General features: G+C 40.4%; 1 protein-coding gene across 1 annotated transcript in view; it reads right to left on the bottom strand.

Moving 5' to 3' along the window:
- Positions 1-24543, bottom strand: part of LOC147029757 (epidermal growth factor receptor kinase substrate 8-like) — a 120341-nt gene that overhangs the window by 11115 nt on the left and 84683 nt on the right. The window contains exons 10-18 of the mRNA XM_085873071.1: positions 21926-22005; positions 21693-21819; positions 17433-17521; positions 17014-17088; positions 13597-13745; positions 13052-13151; positions 5879-5940; positions 1826-1937; positions 1382-1519 (exon numbers count right to left, since the gene is read on the bottom strand). Of these exons, the coding sequence (XP_085729197.1) occupies positions 1382-1519; positions 1826-1937; positions 5879-5940; positions 13052-13151; positions 13597-13745; positions 17014-17088; positions 17433-17521; positions 21693-21819; positions 21926-22005 (932 nt within the window). The remainder of the gene's footprint in view (positions 1-1381; positions 1520-1825; positions 1938-5878; positions 5941-13051; positions 13152-13596; positions 13746-17013; positions 17089-17432; positions 17522-21692; positions 21820-21925; positions 22006-24543) is intronic.

Raw genomic sequence — 24543 nt, 5'->3', positions numbered from 1 at the left:
TGTATTTTTCTTTTGTGTTCAGATAGAACAATTTCGGTTGCTCAAAGATTGGATGTGGGGAGTAATTTGAACAGTGTGTGTGTGTGTGTGTGTGTGTGTGTGTGTGTGTGTGTGTGTGTGTGTGTGTGTGTGTGTGTGTGTGTGTGTGTGTGTGTGTGTGTGTGTGTCATTGGTTATCTCCATTCTCAGGTTTCAGAAGGTGGAATGGAGCCCTCCTAGGTCTCAAAGTATCCACCTTCATGTGTGCGTGTATATATCAATGTGAGTGTGTGTGTATATGTTCAATGTATTATACAGCAGATATTTCGACGATACAGGCACCAATCCTGCTGACACCATCTGTAAATTGCAGTTATGTGGTTCCCCTCTTCCCTTTGGAGGTTAAATAGCATCTGGTGCGCAATGCCAGCACAATCCTGGATGAAAACTACTTGGTGGTGGAAATATTGGAACTGATCCTTACCTGCTGGGTCAATATACTCGTCGGTGGTACCTTCATTTAAAAAAAAAAATCTAACCTGGACATTAGTCAGGTGAGCTTATGCGATCGAGCAGTATCCGTGAGTGAGTGAGTGAGTCAGTCAGTTTGTAAACACTTCAGTAATTATCGCTTGAACCAAACATACAATTTTCATGAAACTTGGCTACAAGCTTCATATCTGACGCCTAATGAAAGTGTATCAACTGCATTAAAATTTACGCTCATTAAAGGGAGTCGACGGGGGAGTTTGAGCCCCCCCCCAAAAAAGTTATTTGCTCTCTTCTCTGAAGCTACACACACGATTTCAATGAAACCTGACCACAACCTTCGTCACCCATGATGTACCAAAGCTTGTTCACGGCATTAACAAAAAACAGTAAACAAAAAAAACAGGGTCTTGGGGGTCTGCAGGGGGTTTGAGTGACTGTTGCTCCTGATTCAGGTGTGCTTCAGGACATGTGGTCCTATTTTTTAATTGTCAAATCGCTACATCTTTGGCCAGGACTCACCGCCTTGTCAATAAAATTTGGAGAGCAGAGTCTGAGACAGCAATAATTTGGGTGGTATCTGCAGCTAAATTATTTTTTTGCCAAGTTCCTCAAAACAACCTCGGAGAACATTCTAGAAAATTAAGGAGAGATTGCAAACAACACAGCAAAGCACACGGCAAAGCAACATCGTGGCCAAGGCCAACCCACCTTGTACCTTTCAATGTCTTCCCTTGCAATGTAATGCTGCCATGCAGAGCCAAAAAAGTGATTTCTATTTTTCTCCACAGCAATTAAGCTATCCAAAGCAAATGCAATCAGACAAAACTCTGCAGAGCTCTTGTTGAGAACTACATAATTGATCTACAATCACAACATTATTTGGTAACCACACCTGCATGAAGCCACGTACCTCCAATGAACGGGCATAGAGGGGTTCATGATATCCCAACTCTGTTGTTTGGATGATCTCAAGGATGTTGTTTGGGATGAATCCCTCATGCCCACTGTGGTTTTTCACTTTCCACCACTGACGATTATTATCCAGCACCTGACAAGCACAAGCATTACACACATCTTTTGCTGAAGTCAGCCACGTACGTATGGTTAGCATTCTTACAACAGCACTCCTGCATATCATCAATAACAGGTAGGAACAAAACAATAATCGAATGATGGGCCAAATGGGCATTAAAAATAATCTCAGCTAACCTTTGCACCTATTATCCAATCATCGGACAATCATTCTGCCTTTATCTACTTTTCTTTTAAAAAGTTTTGCATTTTTCAATGCATCAAAAACTTCCTGCATCAACCATCATTTCTTATTGTTTTCTCTGAATGCTAGAAACTTTACCTCCACTATTTCGTTGCACTGCACAGAAAGCTCTTCGGCATTTCGAGCCACAAAGTCATAGCGGATAATGGCGGTGAGTTCTGCGGACTTCTTGTGAGAGTCATCAGCTTGTCTGATTGAGGCAGGATTGAAGGGAAGGGAACATAGAGGAAACATGATAAATTAATCTGAGTAAGGTGTGATAGGAACACAGATCATTGCCTGCCAGGATGGTGCAGATGCGATGTACTTACCTTTAAGCCATGTAGTCTGTGGGTTTGGTTCCCAAGCTGACTATAAACTGTTAGACTGGTGCTCTGCAGGCACGGTCTTGCATCACAAAGTGCATCGTCCCTTGGATTGGATGTCAAGCTCAGTGTCCCATTGGCTAGCATTTGTTGGTGGGTGCTGAAGACCCAATGGTGCCTTTTGCATTGAATAGGCGAGTTATCGCCAGAATACAGCCTCAGAAAATTACAAATTCCTGCCCAAATCTAGTTCAATCAAACATCAAGCCCGGCGAGCTAGTTCATGAGACTTTGACAAAAAATGTTTTCCCTTCCATCCACACAAGGAGGTGGGAATAATTGAGAAAACAAATTCATATTTTTATGCAAGTGATTAATCCACTTATTAATTATATTTTTTATGATATGCAGAGATGGGGAAATAATATGGAATAGGCAAAGCCGTGAAGCGAACGTAGAATTCTTCTTACATTCGATGCTGCAATTTCCGGTTACTTCCGCTGATTCGGGATCAGCGATCAAATAATGTAAATCACGATTAAAAATTATTTTTTGATGATGCGGGAGATATATTTATTAAAATCAGTTGAGGAAATGTACACCATGTCTGATATTTGGGTCTTTCATGTCTCCGACGATGCCTTTATCTCCCGGGACGCATCATTCCCCATGACAAAAACCGGAAGCAAAAGGGTCATAGCCGACGACACGGATTCCAAATTGTCAGGGTATTGTGTTGTTGTTGTTTCCTATTCTCTCATGTGCACGTGTTGAGTATGAAGCTCACTACGTTCACGATTATCAAGGCTGGCTTTAGTTTGTTTATTGTATTTTTAAAACTTTCTTCTCTCTGTCTAACTCTCCTACTACTTATATCGCTACCTCTGCTTCATTCTCTTTCTACAAGCAAGGGTTCTACAAATTCAGCACACTTTCATTCATGGTGTCTTTCAACTTTAAAAGCTTTTGCTAAAAGTTTAATGTGAACCATTTTTTCTCTGGAAGCTTCTCTGGAATTTAAATTCCAGGTAAGGTATTGTAATCACGCACCGTCCTTCTGTCCATCCGCCCGTCTCCTTTGTTGACTTCTCTGACCAAACCGCTGGGTCGATCTAGCTGAAATTTTGCAGCAACATTCCTCCCTTGACTGGTAACAGGAATTGCAAAGCCCATTCTGGTCACATGATTTAAGTAGTTCAAAATAGCCCGACAGTAAATTTCTTCAAAAATCTTCTTCTCCAGACCCACCAGTCAGAATGCTACCAAATTTGGGTTACAACATTAGGCCAGGGCAGGGATGTTAAATTGTGAAGGTCATGCCAATCATGTGACCAGAAGTGTGTCAAAATGGCCAACTTGGTCAACTTTTGAGAAAATCGCATTAATTCCTTTAAAAATCTTCTTCTCCAGATCCACCCGGAAGAATGCCACCAAATTTGGGTCACAACATTAAGACCGAGTCATGATGTTAAATGGCAGAGGTCATGCTGATCACATGACTGTAAATGTGTCAAAATGGCGGACTCAGTAAAATTTTTGGAAAATTGTGTAAATTCCTTCAAAAATTTTCTCACCAGACCCACCAGTCAGAAGTCTACCAAATTTGGGTTACAGCATTAGGCCAGGGTCCAGATAAGCTACAGGTCCAGTGGTCCATTTTTTGTATTAATGATGAAGCTTCAAGGCAGAAACAGCACGATCCAACACGTGTTGATAAATAGTTTTGCAAAATGCACGTGACCGCCCACACGTGCCCTTCTGGGTGATGGTCTATGGCAATGCTTCATGGAGATCTCTCTACTTTAACTAGGGTTGGGCACACATCAACTTTTTCTCTGTTGTCCCGTTGAAAGGAGTGTTTTTTTTTATGGCCATTTTTCACGCTGATCACGAATCCGTTGAAATTTTTGACCTCGGATGATGTCTTACGTTGGTAAAATGCAAAAAATCAAAATGGCCGTCAAATTTACCCACTTTTCAGGTAAAATTTGATCATTATGGCTGACTAGGGCATGTAATAATATTACATGCCCCAGTAAGCCATAATTTTGTTGTTTGTTTGGGATGAATGAAATGTGAAATGCTTGTTTGGGATGAAAAGTGAAAAGTGGGTTGGGCACACCGACTTTTTCTCTGTTGTCCCGTTGAAATTTTTTTACCTAGGATGATGTCTTACTAAGATCATCTTACATCATCCTTGGTCAAAAATTTCAACGGATTCGTGATCAGCATGAAAAATGGCCATAAAAAAAACACTCCTTTCAACGGGACAACAGAGAAAAAGTCGATGTGTGCCCAACCCTAATATTACATGCCCTAGTAAGCCATAATTATCAAATTTTACCTGAAAAGTGGGTAAATTTGGCGGCCATTTTGAATTTTTTCATTTTACCAACCTAAGACATCATCCTATGTCAAAACGTTCAACGGATTCGTGATCAGCGTGAAATTTGGCAATGAAAAACACTCCTTTCAAAAAAAGTATGGTTGTATGCCCAACCCTACTTTAACAACAACATTCGAACTGATGGCTTTAAATGCATTTTTTTAGCAACTTACAAGAGGAATAGATTTACAAATAACACATTTACAATAACACAGAAGGGCACTCGGTAGAGCGCATACCTCCACCACGTAATGCCTGATCCACGAGAACATATCTGGCCCAATACATTTTTGAAATATCATGCTGTATATCGTTTTTGGCCCAATCTCTCAATGGTGAAGAATCACTTAACAATTATAGTAGTCGGATCCAGATCCAGATCTTCACCAACATATAATCAGTTTGTCCTTGTAACACATCAAATATGCCCACCAAATTTCATCTGAATCCATCCACAACTTTTTGAGATATCCTGCACACAGACAAACAATCAGACAGAAAGGGGTGAAACATAACCTCCTTCACCTTTGGTGGCGGAGGGAATAACGAACAAAGAAGGTGGCATAAAATTTCCAGCAAAATATGAGGGAACTGTTTGTTTAGTTTTCGAAGTTACTCTCAGGATGTTGGAGGAGCTTTTACAGAAATCCACGTGTAGGCCAAAAGTTTCACATGTAGTAGACAGTGTACTTTGAAATTCAAGGATGTTATTATACAATGGCAAATACATATCATGTTTTGGATTTAAACCTGGGTTCATGAGCCTCATGAGCATATGGTTGATATATCAGACTCGGTGACATAATGTTGAGAGTGTCTTTTCTGTCGGTGGTTTGATTCTGACCCTGAATGAGTTATTACAAATTGTACGTGCTGCTTCCTTGCTTGACAAGTTTGACACTTATCACATAGAGGATAAACTCGAGAGCATGGATAAACCCCTTGGTTTGGCACCACATTGAGAGAGGAAATTTCTCCAAAATTTCCCCTCTAAGTGCATAGAGAAAAGATGTCAAAAAGATGGTGTCGCCAGTAACCCAGAGTGTCCTGGGAAGTGATGTCACTTTCCCCAGGTTCAACAGCTTTGTTTTGTTTGAAGTCAAGTCCAGTGTTGTCACATGTATTTATCTACATGTGTGCATGATTTGTATTTCAGATCCTCCATGAGCCTTGCACCATGTCATAATAATAATAATAATAATAATAATAATAATAATAAAATATCAACCAGGCCAACCTAGTTTGCTACATATCGTAAGCAGCCAGATTGTTCTCCAGTGATGTTGTGACCAAAGTAAATCTCTTTTGTAGGAGTAAAAAAAGAAAAAAAGAAATCAATCAATCCAAATATCACTTGTGCAGCAAACATCCCGGGAACATACAGATAAACAAATAAGTACAATTCATTGTATATTTTGCTCAAAAAATTATGGAACAAACCTGTGAGAGTGATTGAACGAGTGTTGGTTGCGTTGACTGGTGACGTTCCGTTCGAGTGACCCCTATAATGCAGTCATAGTGAAGAAGAATAAAAAAAATAAAAATCAGTAAGTATGTATATCAACAAGTTATCTTGAAATACAAGGATTGGAAAAAATAACATCTTTAAATGCATTAATAAATAAACAAAGCCAAGTGGCTCATTTAACAAAATCCAAAGTCAATACATTTGCACTTTCAACTTTCACTTGATCAAGACCCAGAAATTCCCTTTTTTGGTGTAAATTCTCATTTCAATTTCCTTCAAAATCTTCCTCATTTTCTTTTTACATGATGTATGCGCATGCACGTGCACGCACGCACGCAAACACGCACTTCTGACAAACATGGCCAATAAGCTTGGGGGAAGTTCTGTCCCTTCCCGGGGCACTCTGGGTACCAGAAACGTCACAATAATGGTGCCACCTTTCTCACTGCGCTCAGCAGGGAATTTCCTAGGGAGGAGTTTTCTCCTCCACAATGGATGCCAACCCATGTGGATTGTCCGTGCTCTTAACCTTTTAAATGGTGAACTTCAAGCATGGAAGCAGCACATACCATTTTCTAACTGCGGACATCCTAACTGGACAGTGGAAGTTCAAGCCAGTAGAGAGTCGAGTCAACAGTTGGAACGTTGGCAGGACAAGACAGTTTTGTTCGTCAGCTCCACACTACGAGCGCAGTTCTGGTCCCACAAAGTGAGCTGAACGATGGAGAAACGTGGACGAGGAGAGTTTTTAAACTGCACTCCAAGTGTCAGGCAAGGAGAAGCCCACAATGTGTTGGTCAGTTGCCACAAGCTCAGACGCATCAAAGCCCATCATCTCTCTTTCTCACCAGGACCATAATGGCCAGATATCATCACCATAAACAATCATCGTGTGGGGACCAGGTTTTTCAGTTTTAGCCCAGGTTTCTTATTCTTTGTGATATGAGTGGTTGTTATCATTTTCAGCCATCGCAGTATTGTGGGCATAGGCGGGTTTAAAGGGTGTCCTCCCAAAAAATATACAACTTTTAAAATGCTTTGTTTGATCCTAAAAAAGCAGTAATTTTGTCACTAATGCTTCATTTCTTGGTGCAGAGACCCTGAAGTTTATTTTTATACCAAGCAAGCGCCAGAAAAATGCCAAAACTGACCGTACAACAACGGACGAAAATTGTTGAACTTTGGCACCAGACGAAAAGTGTCATACAGGTGCAACGTCTTTACTCGAGACATTTCAGTATCCACTTGCGCCATGCACCAAACTTTCGGACAATGAAGTTCACCATCGCAAAGTTTACCAATGTGGGAACCATCTGTGACCTTCACAAGGTTCACAGTGGTCAGAAGAGGACAGGTCGTAGTGAAGAAAATGTGGAAATGGTGAGACAGGCGGTCGTTCAGAGTCCAAAAAAATCGATTTGACGACTTTCTGCCAAGACAAACATTCATAAGAGCACCGTTCAGAGGATCCTTCACCAAGACATTCATGCCTTTCCAGACAAAATTCAAACGGAAACGGTGCTTACTGAGCAACAGAAACGCAAACGACTGGACTTTGCATATTGGTTCTCAGGAAAGTTGGAGGAAGATGCAGACTTCCTCAAAAAAACTTCACATGACGGACGAATGCCATGCTCACTTGTCCTGGGAGGTAAACAAACAAAACTTTCGGTACTGGGGAACTGAAAATCCTGGTAATGCATCAACTGAACTGGTGCCTCGATCTGTTCTCAAAGTCACCATGTGGGTGGCGGTTGGTTGGTATGGGATAAATGGTCCATACTTATTTGAAGATGACCAGGGACTCACTTGCACGGTAAACCAGAGGAACTATCGTGAATTGATTCAGGAATTCTATCTGCCTGAGCTACGTACTCAGGCCCGTAGGAGAAACAACCTGATCCAGATGAGAATCCAGTGGTTCCAGCAGGATGGGGCACCACCCCATACAGCCAGGGAAACAAAGCGTTTTCTCAAACAACATTTTGAGGGCCACTTTATCTCCCTGTATGAAGACGTTGAGTGGCCACCGTATTCCCCTGACCTTACTCCTCCAGACTTCTTCTTGTGGGGGTATCTCAAGGACAGGATCTATGGAAACCCTAGGCCTCAGACTCTTGATCAGCTGAAGGAAAACATCCACCGAGAAATCCAGAACATTCCTCAGGAAACGTTTCCCAAAGTGATGGAGAACATGACAACGCATTTGCAGGCAGTGATCAGACAACGTGGAGCCTACGTCGAACATGTGGTCTAAAAGAAAACGATGATTCTGAACCAAAATTTAAATTTTGGTGGCAATTTTGATATTGGTACAATAAACTTCAACCTTTCAGCTTTCTATCCAGCCATATATCTTTTTAAAAAATATATGTTATGACCATCCTCTTTGCAGATGAATAGTTGTATATTTTTTTGGGACACCCTGTATACCTTTACAAGGAACTATCAGTGTGTTTATTCCTTGTCCTGCTCACCCGTTTTGCCTTGGGATAAACCCTGTTTTCCCTCCACTGGTGTGTCGGCCTGGTGCGCAGTTCATATTTGGAGAATTATAATCATGACGTGAGTTGAACCCCAACGTGAAAGATTGAGGTGAATCTCACCTAATGAGAGGGTGTGTAGCATTGCGATTCTTATGTGTGCACTATTTGTAAATGTATTTACAGCTGTGGAGGAACTATACATATCTACATACATTCTTGTATGTATATATATATATATATATATATATATATATATATATATATATATATATATATATATATACATATATATACATATATACACACACACACACACACACACACACACACACACACACACACACACACACACACACACACACACACACACACACACACACACACACACACACACACACACACACACACACACACACACACACACACACACACACACACAGTGTCTCACAAAAGTGAGTACACCCTTTACATAAATGTACATATTTTGTTGTTACTTTTTACTTGGATGTATTATTAACACAAGACTCAAATAAATGATAGAGTAGACATTCTGTCATACATGTACAGGCCCAAATCATTTATTCTGTGGAAACAATGTGGCATACTGGGCATATCTGTGAAAAAGGGGGAGAGGGGGCAACAAAAGTGAGTACACCATATGTACTTTCTCACATTGAAGCGTTATTGTTTTCAGTATTTTGTATGTCCACCATTGTTTTTGAGTACAGCAGCTATTCTACTCGGTATGGAGTTGACCAGTGTTCCACACGTCTTTCCAGAGATCCTGTTCCACTCCTCTGCAATGTCTTCTCGAAATTGCGTGATGTTGGACACCTTTCGTCCCTCAACCTTACATTTCAGGATGCCCCACAGGTGTTCTATTGAGTTTATATCAGGTGACATTATTGGCCACTCCAACACATTGACCTTCGACTTCTTCAGAGAGGCAGTTGTCTGCTTGGAACGATGCTTCGGATCGTTATCGTGCTGAAATACAGCTCCTCTACCAAGTTTTCGCAGGGAGGGTAACATCATCTCCTTCAGGATGTCACAGTACATCGTAGAATCCATGTTTCCCTCGATGAACTTAAGCTCTCCAGTACCGGCAGCACTCATGCATCCCCAAACCATGACACTACCACCACCATGCTTGACTGTAGGGATAACGCACTTGTCTTGGTACTGTTCCCCAGGTCGCTGCCAGCCACGCTTCACTCCATCAGATCCAAACAAATTGATCTTCGTTTCATCAGACCTTAGGACATGTTGCCAGTAATCCAGGGGCTTGGATTGATGTGCTTCAGCGAACTGTTTGCAAGCTTTCTTGTGGCTCTGCTTCAGGAGAGTCTTACGTCTTGGACGATGCCCATGCGACCCGATAAAATGGAGTGTGCGACGTATGGTTTGCCCACTAACAGACTGGCCAGAAGCTGTAGAAATCTCTTCAGCAATATTGGTGGCACTTTGTCGTCTGTCTTGGAGGACTAGATTCTGAACTTGGCGAACAGTACGTGCAGTCATCTTTGCTGGTCTGCCCTGGCGAGCGCAACTCATTGTTGTACGCTTCTTGGAGAACCTCTGGATGACCTTGGCCATGGTGTTTTGGGGCTTACTTTCAAAAAAGCACTGATCTTCTTGTATCCTTGGCCATCTTTATGTTGGGCAACGATTCGATCTCTGACATCTTTTGAGAGCTCTTAACCATGAGGAGCCATGCTGCTTTCTCAATGGCGATTGGTACAGTATTTCCTTTGCAATTATTTATTCAGCAAGCAGATAGACAATTACTGCATCAAGTACACTTCTTCATTTTAACATACCAGGGAGGTTGCAGCTCTATGGACATTGTGTGTATCGTTTGGTGCATATTTGTACCTTTAACACTCTTTGACAAATATGCAGAAAATGATGAAAATGGAAGCTGTTTTACCATGCTTGACTCACTTCTTGTGCAGACAATAGCAGGGGTGGACTCACTTTTGTTTCCTCCTCTTTCAGAAATATTCGTAATATGCCACATTGTTTTTATGGAATGGCAGTTTTTTGCCTTCATACATATTGCAGAATGTCTACTTTGTCATCAACTCTAAGGTTTTGCTTCGAGCACAGCTGCTTAAAGAGTTACACTGAATTATTTACATATTTGTGAGGGGTGCAATCACTTTTGTGAGATAATGTATGTATATTATGTATCTATAATACATACATACACACATATATATATATATATATATATATATATATATATATATATATATATATATATATACATACATACACTAATAAAAGGCAGTGTGTGTGTGTGTGTGTGTGTGTGTGTGTGTGTGTGTGTGTGTGTGTGTGTGTGTGTGTGTGTGTGTGTGTGTGTGTGTGTGTGTGTGCGTGTGTCTCTTCCATAACTCCAAAACCATAAAAATGTAGCAGCATGAAACTTTTGCATGCAAACTAAGAAAACTCCAAGGAATGCAAGAGTGAAAATTGGGTGTTTGTGTTAATTAAAACACCCCTTTTGAAGATAATTAATGGCATTATTTAAGTATATCATTCATCAGGCGATCCTCAGCCACCTCGCTCTCTGGGTCTGAAGGCGTTTCATGGGTAACCTCCTGGGATCTGAAGTCACCATGTTTTTTGGCCTGCTCAACCATGCCTTGACTTGGAACAGGCTGCATCGATTTCTTTATGACAAAGTTTTTTTTTCCACTTTCCTCACTCATATCGAATGCCTGTTCATCATAGCTATTAATTGTATGAATCACTTTTGTACATACATTAGTTTTCAAATTAGGAGCTGAGAGCGATTTCATGCATTACATAATACGATTTTTCACTATCTACTCTTCCCAACTAATTAAAGCACATCAACAAAATATTATTTTGTTTTTGAGGATCGGATATTATCCGGACTAAATAAGTGTCAAAATCTGTTGTGAAATCTGATCATTTAAAGAAAGCATGAGTCTCATACCTAAGCCGATATACCTATGTACTTTAAGCAAGCAAGGCTACGTTCCCTCCTTCTCCATACATACATCCGAAAAAGTGATATTTCCAAAGCATTAAACTTATCTTTTAAGACTGTTTGGAGAATAATATTGAGGAAACAAATTTTTTTCGGAACGTCACAAAATTAACCAGCTTCATTGAGCTATGTGATATAATGCATTCACTGCAAGACCTCATGCCCTGCCCCCCCCCAAAGGGATTGCCAATCCATAGCGTCTGTCAGATCTATGTCTATATTTTCGAATGTTTCGCGATGTGCTCTACAGGGAATCAAAGCAAATCTGGTGAAAAATGGACGTTTCAAAAAGAAGTTATAAAGTTTGCGCGAACTGTAAACCGATGTACCACGTGACGCGTGCACAGACGAGCAGGCAAAATGGTGGATTTTCTGCAATGTTTATTTCACGGGTGATTGAACTTTGCGATGTCCCCAGGGTTGATCTGCATTAAGCTACAACTGTTTTGTGGTTGAAATCATTTTATTTCATTAATTCATTTTATTTCATTAGCTGCTGCATGCGGATGAAGAAGGGCTTTAGAGTTAAAGGGATCCTTTATGGTATGCAGTGACAGCCTGGCCAACCATTCCTTATCAACCATTTAATTGGACTGCTGGCATGAGTGCTTAAGTGAATCGTTAGTGCTTAAGTGAACTTAAGTGAACATGAGTGCTTAAGTGAACTTAAGTGAATCGCTGGCATGAGTGCTGGTACTTGCCGACACATTGGTGACAGCGGTACTGCGCTATGTCATTCTAAGTGAATCGTTCTCTCTCTGTGGACGATTTTGCTGCACCACGATAGTCAGAACGAGTGTTTCGTGCTCCGTCACCCTGAGCGAGTTTTTCGTGCTCTGTCACTCTGAGCGAGTATTTTGTGCATATATATATATATATATATATATATATATATATACTGTGTATATATATATATATATATATATATATATACACATATACATACATATGTATATACATACATACATACATACATACATACATACATACATACATACATACTATGTAAGCTTGGGGGAGTTGGGATTTTACATTTATAAAGAAAAAAGAGAATTCATCCAAAACAGTAACAACAGAAATAAAAATCAGAAATAATAGTGGACACATGCTAAGGTTTGGAGTATATTTAGCCTGAGGAAGCCTGCTAGGAAGTGGGTGAAATGTCGCCTGAGACCAGATCTGCTCTTGCTTGTTTATTATTGCATTAGCAGATTGGATGTGGTTCATTTTCGGTTGAATGGGCCTTTATCTTAAAAAAAAATAAAGTACATGCCAGGACACACAATCATTATCTTTTTACAATTAACTTTACATTTCATATATTTTCGTCAAATTGGATTCCCATTATCAATCACTGATATAATTCATGTAAATTCGTCTGAATTACCGACTCAGTAAGTAAGAAGAAGAGCATACAATCTATCTAACTCACAAATAGCTATTTGACCAGGATTGTGAAGCATGTCCATGAATTTTACCCCCTCACACAGCCTTAAAAATCGTGAAGTAATATAATTAGCGAAAGAGTTGCACATTGTTGAGATATTGGGTGTCAAGGATAAGGAAGGGTGAATAGCATCAGTAGTTAAACGAGCATAAGTTAGAGGATGTGAATTCAGGTGGTATCAATTTCTTACTTTGTTGTCCTGCTTCACTGTCGGCAAAGGTGGTGGTTTCCAGTTACTGTAGAAACGCGGTGTGTAGTTTGGTATTGAGAGCTCAGTCTCCCATTGTTCCCTGCAGTGGAGATCAGGAGAAAGTATAACGTGTGATTTGGTTTCATGCTGGTTACTGAGAAACCCTGCAAGATCTGAGAAATTCGTTATTTTTTTACTCCATGATGAGGATTTTGGGTGGCATTTCCTTTACAAAGGTAGCATTTTAGTGCTCAATACAGGCTGCTCCCAGGGTATTAAAAGTCAACCAGAATGTGCGTAGTGACGTCCTGACCAGACGAAGCAGGCAGGTTACCCCCTCCATCAAGGTCCTTAATTAACCAGCTGGGTTTTTAACTAACAATCCCTGTTGCTCAAGCCAAATTCCTCAATCTTTGGAATAGCAATTGAGGACTCAACATTAAGCCACTCGCAAAGGATTTTTGATCTTTCGCAGATCTGCAGCACTCAACTAATAAGAGTGAAAACCCACAATGGTAGCGAATCAAGACCCCATTCCCACAAACCTGCTGCGTGTCCATGCATCACCGAGTGACTTCCAGAATTCCATCTCATGCTGGTTGGTACTAGTTTTGATTAGATCCACCGCATCTCTCTTTAGTAATGGAATCTCAACGCTTCGTGCAAGTTCAGGTCCTCCTGTGCTCTGCACAACCTGTCAGGTACACCGGCAATATTTGCAAAGTGAGGAGACAGTAAAAGATCATGTAACTATCATACTATATGTAATTTGAGAAGTGTCTATTTGTTACTTGTGAAAGCGAAGATTCACAAGTACAGTATATTGGTTGGTCTGGCTGTTATTCTATCTGTCTGTATGTTTGTATGTATGTCAATCACCTCCAGGTCACAATTTTACTCTGATCTTCAGGAAACTTAACCAACTGGTAGAGGTAGTCACAAGTTAGAAGCTATCGCTTTTTAGGTCAAGAGGGCAAAAAGTCAAGGTCAGATAAATCTTCAATTTTCATCTGATTCACTTGGTATTTATATGTATTAAACCGAAGAACATGGGTGGATGGTGAATCCTCGTCAAGGTGAAGCCTCAGTTGACCATGCGAGGATGTCTTTTAATTATGTACTGTTTGAATGCTAGTTGGACCGTGAGTACATGTATTAATTATGTATTATTAAACCATCACTACGTCTGTTAATTATGTGCTATTGGAACATACCTTTAGACCTTTTGACCCCTTTGACCCTTAGACCCCTTAAGACCTTTATATACCCCTATAGAGCCTTTGGACCACTTAGACCATTACATCCTTTCTACCCCTTAGACTCTTTAGACCTGTAGACTTTTAGACCCTCTAGACCCTCTAGACGAGTAATTCTTAACCTGGTGGAAATCCCCCCTGGGGGGAAATTTTCGGATTTCAGGGGGAAAATTATTTTTTAGGTTGAACAATTTTCAATCTATCTTTTGCGTTGAATACGTCGTCCGAATACGCTTCCCAAGCAATGAAAAATTAGAGGAACAAAAATTCTGCGTTTAACAAAAAAAAAAAAATGCTGCGTTTAACGACCAAAGACATCAATGGTTTTGCCAAGCCTATTGCCATTTTTAAATGATGCTCTGCAAAAAACATTTCCCTTAATATGAATGATTTGAATAATGATGAGCTTTTACTTATTTAGGAATGCTAATGGTAAAATAATATAAGACTGTTAATGTTTTGCAATAAATTGTGTATCAATATTTTAATGAAAATATTTATTGGAATAATTTTTAAAATAAATTTTAGTTTTTTAAAATTAATTTAGCGTTGATAATGTGGTGGGGGGAAATATCATTATTCGGCAATTTCAAAGGGGGAAACAAAACTAAAAAGGTTAAGAAACCCTGCTCTAGACACTCCAGACCCTCCAGAAGCACACCACACAAACATCTATAGAGTCTTCCTGCAATATACAAACAGTGATTTTTTCAGCAAGTACCAAGCAAACTCCACCCACCTGGAGGGTGAGGACTCTGCTAGTTTGAACAGACTTTGTGAATGGAGTCACTGAAATGGTTCACCAATCAACACCGAGAACCATATTGTTTTTGAGGTCAAAAGCTCAAAGGGTCAAGGGTCAAGGTTGCATATAATCATCCATTTTTATCCAATTGACTTGAAATTTGAACAGGGTTTGCAATGGAGTCACTGAAGCCTATATTTTTATTTATATTATATATATATAATTTGAGGTCAAAAGGTCAAAGCTCAAGGTCACATAAAATAACCAATTTTCATTCTTATTAACTTGAAATCTGAACAAGATTTGCATATTTGATCGCAGAGTTGGTTCACCAAAAATCAGAACGATCAATTTAGCCGTTTTGACATGTCAATGGTTTCCATGACAACAATTTCACCCCATTATAATAAAATGGGACTTTTTGTGAATTTATTATTCCCATACCTCTGTAATTTTTCAAGATATAAATTGAAACTGATGCAGCTTATTTGCACTGCACGTATGTGTAGAACATTTGTGCAAATTTTGGTCAAAATTAGTCAAAGGTCAAAGCCATCCAAAACATGTAAAACACATATTACACCACAAAACACCACCACAATGAGAAAATGTATCAATCAAATTTGTTATGCATAACAATAAATCATGTAAAACACTTGATCGGTCAAAATTTCGAAATTACCAAATTGCTGTTTTAATAGAAATTGTTGAATATTTGGAATATTTTCAAGTATCGTGCTATGCACGACATCTTTCTTGTTACTTGGTGAAAAATGTTTTGCCAAGTATGTTGGTCTGTAGCATTTTTCTGTTTGTCTGTTTGTCAGACGATTTTTAGTCACAGTTTTCAAACAATCATTCTGAAATTTTTTGTGTCTGTAGAAGACCGGCCAAGGACAGCAACGCTTAATTTTGGTGAAGATCTGAATCCGGATCTGGATCTGAGAATTTTTTAAGTGATTCTTCACCATTGAGAGATGGGGCCAAAAATGATATATAGCACAATATCTCAAAAGATTAAAGATAGATTTAGACGAAACTTGGTGGACAGGTTGGGATTGTGATTACGAAGAAGTGATTTAATTTTGGTGAAGATCCGAAACCAGATCTGGATACAAGAGTTATTAAATTTTTAAGTGATTCTTCACCATTGAGAGATGGGGCTAAAAACGATATTACATGACATGTCAAAAAGTTGTGAACGGATTCAGATAAAACTTGGTGGATATGTTGGGTGTGTGAAAAGGACTAAATGATTCAATTTTGGTGAAGGTCTGAATCCGGATTCGAGAATTTTTCAAGTAATTCTTCACCATTGAGAGATGGGGCCAGAAACAATATATAGCACAATATCTCAAAAGGTTATGGATGGATTCCGCAGAAGCGTTGTTGACTGGTTGGGTGTGTGGTTGGTAATCCAGTCAATCCATGGTTTGGCCTCGAAAGTGCTCAAATGGCTCATTATTCCCAACAAGCTGGTACTCATTTTGCTGACCTCAGAAGGATGACAGGCTGAATCAACACCACCTGGCATTAATTCAACAGCTAAGCAGGATATGAACGCAGGACCCGAGGATTCCAAGCCTGCCACCCTAACCATTAAGCTAACACCAGGTAGAGTGATAATATGGATGTTTGATACTACATTTCAGGAAGAATTGCTCAAATGATACCGACAATGAAAAAACACAAATCGGGACCTTACTGCATATTGGATTTGAAATTCTCAGCATACTCAGATGAGGATGCCAAACAGGCCAATCCAAAAGCATTGAGATGCAATTGAGAGCACAAGCGACAATATTTCCAACAGTTGGCTGTCTATCATAAGTTATCGATGTGATCAAATGTTATCAATTTAAGAACCTACTGTGGAAGATGAGAGTTACAACAGATTTGGCAATATGTGTTACAGGAGATATAGATGCAAAGCAAAGAAGATCAACAGAGGTGCATCTCACCATCTCAAGTGGAGAGAACAAATGATGGATAAGCTCCGTCGAGTTTGGGTTCTGAATCTGACCCTTTAGACGAGCCTAGATACCAGAAAGAGGAAGAGTAAACTCTTTGGTCAACCGCAAGCCAAAGTATTTGTTGTTCTCTTCAATTTGAAACAAAGTTAATGAAGCACGAGCCATTGTCACATCTCATGATACAGATGTCATTTCTAAATACAACTGTTACAGGATCAACATTCTGATCATGAATTACATGAACCTGAGAAAATTGGGACTCACTCGATGTGTTTAAATGACTCAAACTTTCAAACAAAGCCTGGAAACCTTTTTGCGATGACATTCTCAGGATCAATTAGTAGAGTCAAGAGATTTCTAATGACTTCACGTCAATTCATTAAAATGTCAAATCATTATGTATTTACCAATACGTTGAATGCACATTTCATCTTCTGCAAGATATCAATGAATTCTTGTTCGGAAGGTGGCTTGGATCGCAGGGTGAACATTCCCTCTACGAGACAATCACGGTCCAAAGGCAACCAGGTTAAAAAAAAACAACATGATATACAAGATTATAAGAACAATTAATTCATCAACTAATTGCTGTTCAAAATAAAAAAAAGAACTGCAGGGTTGCGAGTGTGTACCATGTAGAATCATCTCGTGTCAAAGGCAATGAGCACTGAAAGTACGGTTTTCGTGACACCGACAAAAGCACAAGCAAGGTATTTGGTCATCTCGTTGCCGACCTTTCCGACGTGAAAATCTTTGCAGGCTTGTTTCAATACCTTCTGACATTCTGTTTGCTTTCGCATTCATTAAATCTGCAATTTCACCTTAAAAGATCAATAATGTGTGACAGAGGTGTATTAGCATTGTTTGAGTACGCCCTTTTATATTTCCTTAACTTTGATCAGGTTAGAGAAGGAAGGACTAACTGGATACATAAAATGAGGGTGGCATGAGATCACTTACCAGTTAAAACATGGCCTATCCTATGTTTTCCATGTCTAAGTTATTGTTTAACCACCTATAACATGATTTTCAATTTGAGAGTTTAGAATTTGGCCTGTATCCATCTTGTTCATTCTCTGTGTACTCCCCTTGCCTTCATTCTCCCCACATCCCTTATTTCTTCAAGTGTCCCTCTATTTTGTCCCTGATTGTGTGTCCTCCCCTACACCCCCTATCTTTCTACTGGTCTTTTCGTTTTGTTATATCGTAATCCGTTCTGTGTTCTAAATTGGATGGCAAAGCATCTCGTCTAATACAGAGAAATCCTTGGTACTCTATGGGCCTATAACATGCCATTAACGATCTGAGTCCAATCAGATCTCCAAGCCAGCCTCCAGGGTGAGTGTTACGGTTCCAGGAGCCATATGCATACAAACATGCAGGTGCCCCGAAGTCAGTTATTCCGTTAAGTAGATGTGTAGATAGAACCCCTCCTTGTGTTTAGTGGGAAAATCTAAGGAGTACGTTGTGATGTTTTTTTAGTTAGATTAATAAATCTTTATATCCCATCCCCCATCAAGATCCACTGTCCACATGCTGTATCCGAAGGCCCATTGGCCGGGGCAAAATCTTTGTGTTATGGCTTCTTCTTGATTAGTCCAGACATGCATGGAGGGGGAGGGGGGGTTCTCCCGGTATGGCTGAAACCTCGCCCAGAAAGGGCGGACCCATGGAGGCCCTGTTCAATCATGGCGGACAGTGGCATCGGCTTCACCAAGGCCCCTCCGCGCTGAGAGAGATCCATAAATTATGAAGCGATCCTTAGCATAGAGTCCTTGGCTGGGAGATAAATTACGACACCATCCTGAGGGTAGAGAGAGAATTCTGTGTGGGTCGGCCATGTTAGCTGGAGTCTGAGGTTGGAGAGAAACAGCGTTGGAGCGAGACAGTGGTTGGAGTGAGATGGTTGGAGTCGCGGGTTGCCAAAGAAAGAAGGAGGGTCGTGATACGGAGGATCTGCCTGCATCTTGCCTTGGCGGCCTGTCTGTTGTGCTGGTTCGAGGGCGCCCGATCTTGACCGGGTCTCTCGTGGGTCCTGTCGGAGGCCCTGATTCCCGTCTCAGACTCTGCTCTGCTCCACCCGGGCTCCTTCGCGGACACGGTCTCCGCGCGTGTGGCTGTGGGCCAAGCTGCACGACCACTGGCTGGTGCCGCACCACGGAGCATCCCTTCCCTCCAACGTGCAGGTACCCCAAAAGAATTGCGACCTCAGCTCACTTCCCTCTCTGGCTGCGGGGGTCCTTTACAATACACCCGGGTTTATTTTCGTCTGAGTGCGCGTCTGAGTGTGTGGTGCCGTCTTTAAGTAGAACTGTTTAAGTGTTTGATCATTGTAAATCTTGCCTGTATATCCCGCAATAAGTCTGCTCTGAGTCCTTTTGTAAGTTGATTGTAAATAAACCATTATTAGAAATGTTCCCAGTTCGTTTTCGTCTTTTCCTTCATTGGTCCAGCATGGTTCGGATCTGAGTTTAGCCGGGTTTTTATTCCCGATAATCTATTTCCACATCCTGGCCGGTACGTTCTTGGCGGGTCCGCTTGGCTGCATCCGAACCGGAAAGGTAGTTGGTAGTTGGTAGAGTGATCCGGTTCAGGCAAGACATACCGAGGGCGTGGTTCCCCGTTGGACGACACCGCATGGTTAATCAGGTAAATTGGTTCTAGACAAAAAGACCCTACGCTACGCGGTGGAGCTATTGGCGTCCACGGTTGGTTAAGTGACCCGTCACCTCACGGAATTATCTGTGAGCGACGGCCTACAATTCCGGGAGTCTGGTGGGAGACGACGTATCTTTCCCACCGAGCAGTTGTTCTCGCCACCGGACCTCCGACCCGCAACAAAATGATTGCAACATCTGTGTCTGGTAACTGCATGATCATCTGTGGGTGGTCGTGTGAGGCATTATGTGCATGCAACAAGAGCCTTGCGTCTGCCTCTTCATGGTCAGATTCCAGTGATGATAGCTTTGCCACATGTCCTCATGATCAGCATGCAGTCCTTTCCGTTCTTGAAGCCTCTGCGGAGGACCAACCGATTGCCTGCTGCATATTTCTCTGGTACAGTTTGGCACTATCTCTCACAGAGTCATGCACAGAGGTTTGCGATGTACTTATCCCACTGTTTGGGTGTGGGTGTACTGGGTCCCAAGATTCTAATCTCCTGTGCTGTCGATGAACCTTAATGTATACGCTCTCCTGCCTTGATGGAGTTAGATCTGTCATAGCGGTCAAACACCATGTCAACCCTGTTGCAGCCATTCACCCTAAATGGTGCTGATAGCATGTTATAATATTTGTCTGACAGTTGTCCAAATGTCTTGGGACCGCTAGACTTGACCACTTAGATCATGACCATCGCGTCTATGACATTGGCAGTGGGGAGTGGGAATTCTCGGCAAGACATCTGTAAGATACAAAATGTGTCGAATTAAATGTCATATAAATGTGTGCAGTCTGAATTTACAAAGTTTCATGCAATTTTACTTGAAGTTACATGGTTTTTTGTGGTTTCGGGGGAGGGGAAAGGAGCCAGATATATATATATATATATATATATATATATATATATATATATATATATATATATATATATATATATATATATATATATATATATATATATATATATATATATATATATATATATATATATATATTTCTTTAAATGCCATAAAAATCAATATGACAATTAGATGTATTTGCTTTCTTGAAAATTAGGTATATGTAGTTAAACAACTCTGATAGCATCGTTAAACTTGTGGTTCATCCATATGCATTACTGTTAAATTATATTTAAAAACATAAACAAAAGGGAGGTGTTTTAAATGTATTTTTGTGTTTATTGGAAACTGTACATACCAGAGCTCATTCAAGTATTAACTAGTTGAGCAACAATGCAATAACTACTCACATAGCAACATGCAAATACAATCAGTAATGGCTCGTAATGAATCTGGCTTATGAGTTAACAAGAAAAAACTTTTTTGTGATTTTTAAGATTTTCTCCTTGGCTGCCAACCCCTCTGTAAAAATGGAGAATTGGCTGTAACATTTTACTGTTACCACAATTAAACTGTACATCAGGGCTAGAAATGTTCCAGGATACATCACTCAAGCAGCCTGAAGTGACAAACCAACTGTGTCATGGGTGGTGAACGAAACCATTTTCGCCGATTCTGACTCCCAGTCGCCAACAAATGCTGACAGATGGAACATCCAGTTAAACATCCATCTGAGGGATGGCGCACACATGGATGAATCACCCTGCGTGTGAAACACAGGGATGACAGTTTATTGCTGGGTCAGGATTCAAACCCAGGCTGGACAGCCTCGAGGTGCATGTGCATACCTCTCTGCCATCTTGTCAGCCCATTACTGCCCTGAATCTATGTAGCAACGCTTTGTTTGATTACACGACTTAGGACGTCACCTATTAATTATCTGAGGGTATGGCTGAGGACGTGACCTGTTACCCATGGGCATGGCTCAAGGCGCGATCCGTTATCTGAAGACAGGACTCGTGACGTGACTCACTATCCGATGGTATGAGTCAGTTTCTGAGGGCACTGTCTGCGTCGGTACTTATGGCAACGGTTATGAAGAACGATTCCAACACCATTATGCTTTCTATATAATCTCTTAATCATAGGCCGAGGCATAGTACTTACCTCCAAAACTTTTTTGCTTGTTCTTCCGGCCCTTTTTCCGTTGGTTTAGGTGCCCATAGGCCTCAGCTGCCTTTTGCAGCTTTGCTATGAACACCTCAATATCATCCAGCAGGTGGTTTAGGATTTGCTGTCAACAGGAAAACGTCACAAAGGTAAATCAACGTGAGCGATGTATCAAATCCAGTGCCCATTTGTTTTTCTGCAATCGTGCGCATACACGAGTGTTATTTTACCACATCATGCTCAACCCTCTTCGGCATGATCTCTGCATTTTCTTCATCTTGAGAGCAACTGCTGTAGTGGTCGATATCATCTGAAAGTAGAGAGAAAAAAAAGTAATGAATGAAATGTCAAAAGAACCAATAATAACGACAATATCATTATTTGCCTTTTCCCGCTCGAATCAAGGAGAGATGAGCTCCATAAAAGGGTACGTAGTTCGGTATGAAACGATGATGAATTAACCAATCACAGAGGGTACAGCCTGAGAAACATTTAGGGGAAATAAGTATCTCATCCTGGAAGTGGCTTTCATACTTTCTTACACAATAACACACAAAGCCAGATTTACAGATTTTTAATTCATGTTAATTATTTACTGAGAGGGTTCTTTGTGCACAGAAATCTCGGATCATGGATGAGCTGAACGACACAGGACAGCAGGTTCACATCAAAGGGTACAAGGAGACAAGGACCTCACATGTGAATAAATGAGGGGCAGAAAGGAAAGGGGAGGGAGGGTCAGTGTACGTAAAAGAGGGCAGAGATGGTTATGGGAGAAAGCATAATGTCATGATGGGCAGCACTCTTGACTCTTGAAAGACAACAGGGAGCAACACAAGACAACATAAATAGGGAGACGGTTCGAGAGATGAGATAATAAAGGGATAAAGGAATGGCGGTGGGTCTCCAGCTTAGAATTGCGGGGGGAAACCAGATGTAGGACTCTGAGAGAAAATGTGTGACCTGTGTGGGATGATGCAGGGTGGAGAGATGAGGAGATGGGAATAGCAATGTCAAACAAGAGCGCAAGTGAGCACAATATACGCCCGAAAAAGTCTCTGTGACACACACACGTGTGCGCTCACACGCACGCTCACACGCACGCACTCGCACACACACAATTATATATTCAAACAAGTCAATTTATGAAGAACAAGAAGGTATATACAGAATTGTGCTACTACATGGAAAACAGCATCCTGGTTGCCATGGCAACCACTTTAGATGGCGAACGTATATAGCGACACACTGTCTCCACAGTCTGTACTTATGTACCAAATATGAAACGTGAAAGTTGAAAACTTTGGGAGTTAGAGTGCGGACAGGAACGAACGGATGGACGGACAGACGACCAGTATTACATAATACGCCCTGATATATATATATATATATATATATATATATATATATATATATATATATATATATATATATATATATATATATATATATATCGGGTGTATAAAAAGTGAGGCTTTAGAAATATGAGTCTACCAACCTGCCTGTGGAGGACATTTCAAAGATACTTAACAAGAGCCATTTAGTCACAAAATTGCAAAAACTTATGCACTCCAAGCAGTTTATTTATTTATTCATACACTATTCCAGTGATGCAGTGTCCCCTGGTACCAGTAAGCTGGTACTCATTTTGCCAACCCCAAAAGGATGACAGGCTGAGTCAACCTACCCGGTATCAATTAAACATAGCAACAGGGGCTTCAACTCAAGACCCTAAGATCTTAAGCCAGGCATCTTCACCGTTAAGCCAACACCAGGCTTACTCCAAGCAGTAAATAAGGTCATGGTAAAATGGAGAAAAAAAAAGTCATTTTTACTTTCAGGTGCTGAAAGTAATGATTGGAGAACAGAGTCCTAACTCGATATTGTTTGAAGCTTGGCACACATCTTATATGTCCCCCTTCCTGCCCACTAGCTGCAACTGCTCCACTGCTCCTTTCTCGTACCCAACTCACCCACACTCCTTATGTAACGAGAAGGAAACGTGTGTGCCATGTATACCAAACGCTGTCACAAAACACGTAATGCAATTACAATGCTAGTTGATTACACTGGTCTGCGTCATTTCAGAGGTCTAGGTTTTCTCAACGGCGCTTATATGTGTTTTGCATCCTGAATTTAAAAATGTATCTCATTTCGCTCAATCAGGTCAAGTTTTTATGCTATCTCAATTTTAAGGAAAAAAATAATCAAAATTTTTGTTTTTTTTTAATTAGCATTTTTTAAATTCTAAATCAGACTTACATTGACAGAAAATGTACAAACTATATGTAAAATGACGCACAAGTACCGTTAATGTGAAATTCAACATTAAAAAGATGAAGGAAAACAGCGACTGCTGGAGCGACTGAAGTTGGGTGTTGCCAGAAACAACGATTTATCTATATTTTTCTGAAATTGAAATGAAAGTAATTGAGAAGGCACTTTCTTCCACATTAAGTGTACTTTTGTGTCATTTTATATATAGTTTGTACATTTTCTGTCAATGTAAGTCTGATTTTAAATTTAAAAAATGCTAATTAAAAAAAACAAAAATTTTGATTTTTTTTTTCCTTCCATAAAAACTTGACCTGATTGAGCAAAATTAGATACATTTCTGAATTCAGCATGCAAAAAACATATAAGAACCGTTGAGAAAACCTAGACCTCTGAAAAAAAGATTTCAAATACACATATATAGTGATACACCACTGACGGATTGTCATCTATTACATTTCCATGTACATTTGTCTTTCACTTACAAAAACAGGAATGTTCAGGTGCAATGCAAACATTATTATCTCCACCACCGATGGTAAAGGAGGTTATGTTTTCATTCCTCTTCGACTGT

Source organism: Eptatretus burgeri, chromosome 3 (genome assembly GCF_056783735.1).
Source record: "Eptatretus burgeri isolate ZD-2024b chromosome 3, Ebu_testis_v1, whole genome shotgun sequence".
NCBI lineage: Eukaryota > Metazoa > Chordata > Myxini > Myxiniformes > Myxinidae > Eptatretus > Eptatretus burgeri.
This window is presented reverse-complemented; position numbering and strand designations above follow the sequence as displayed.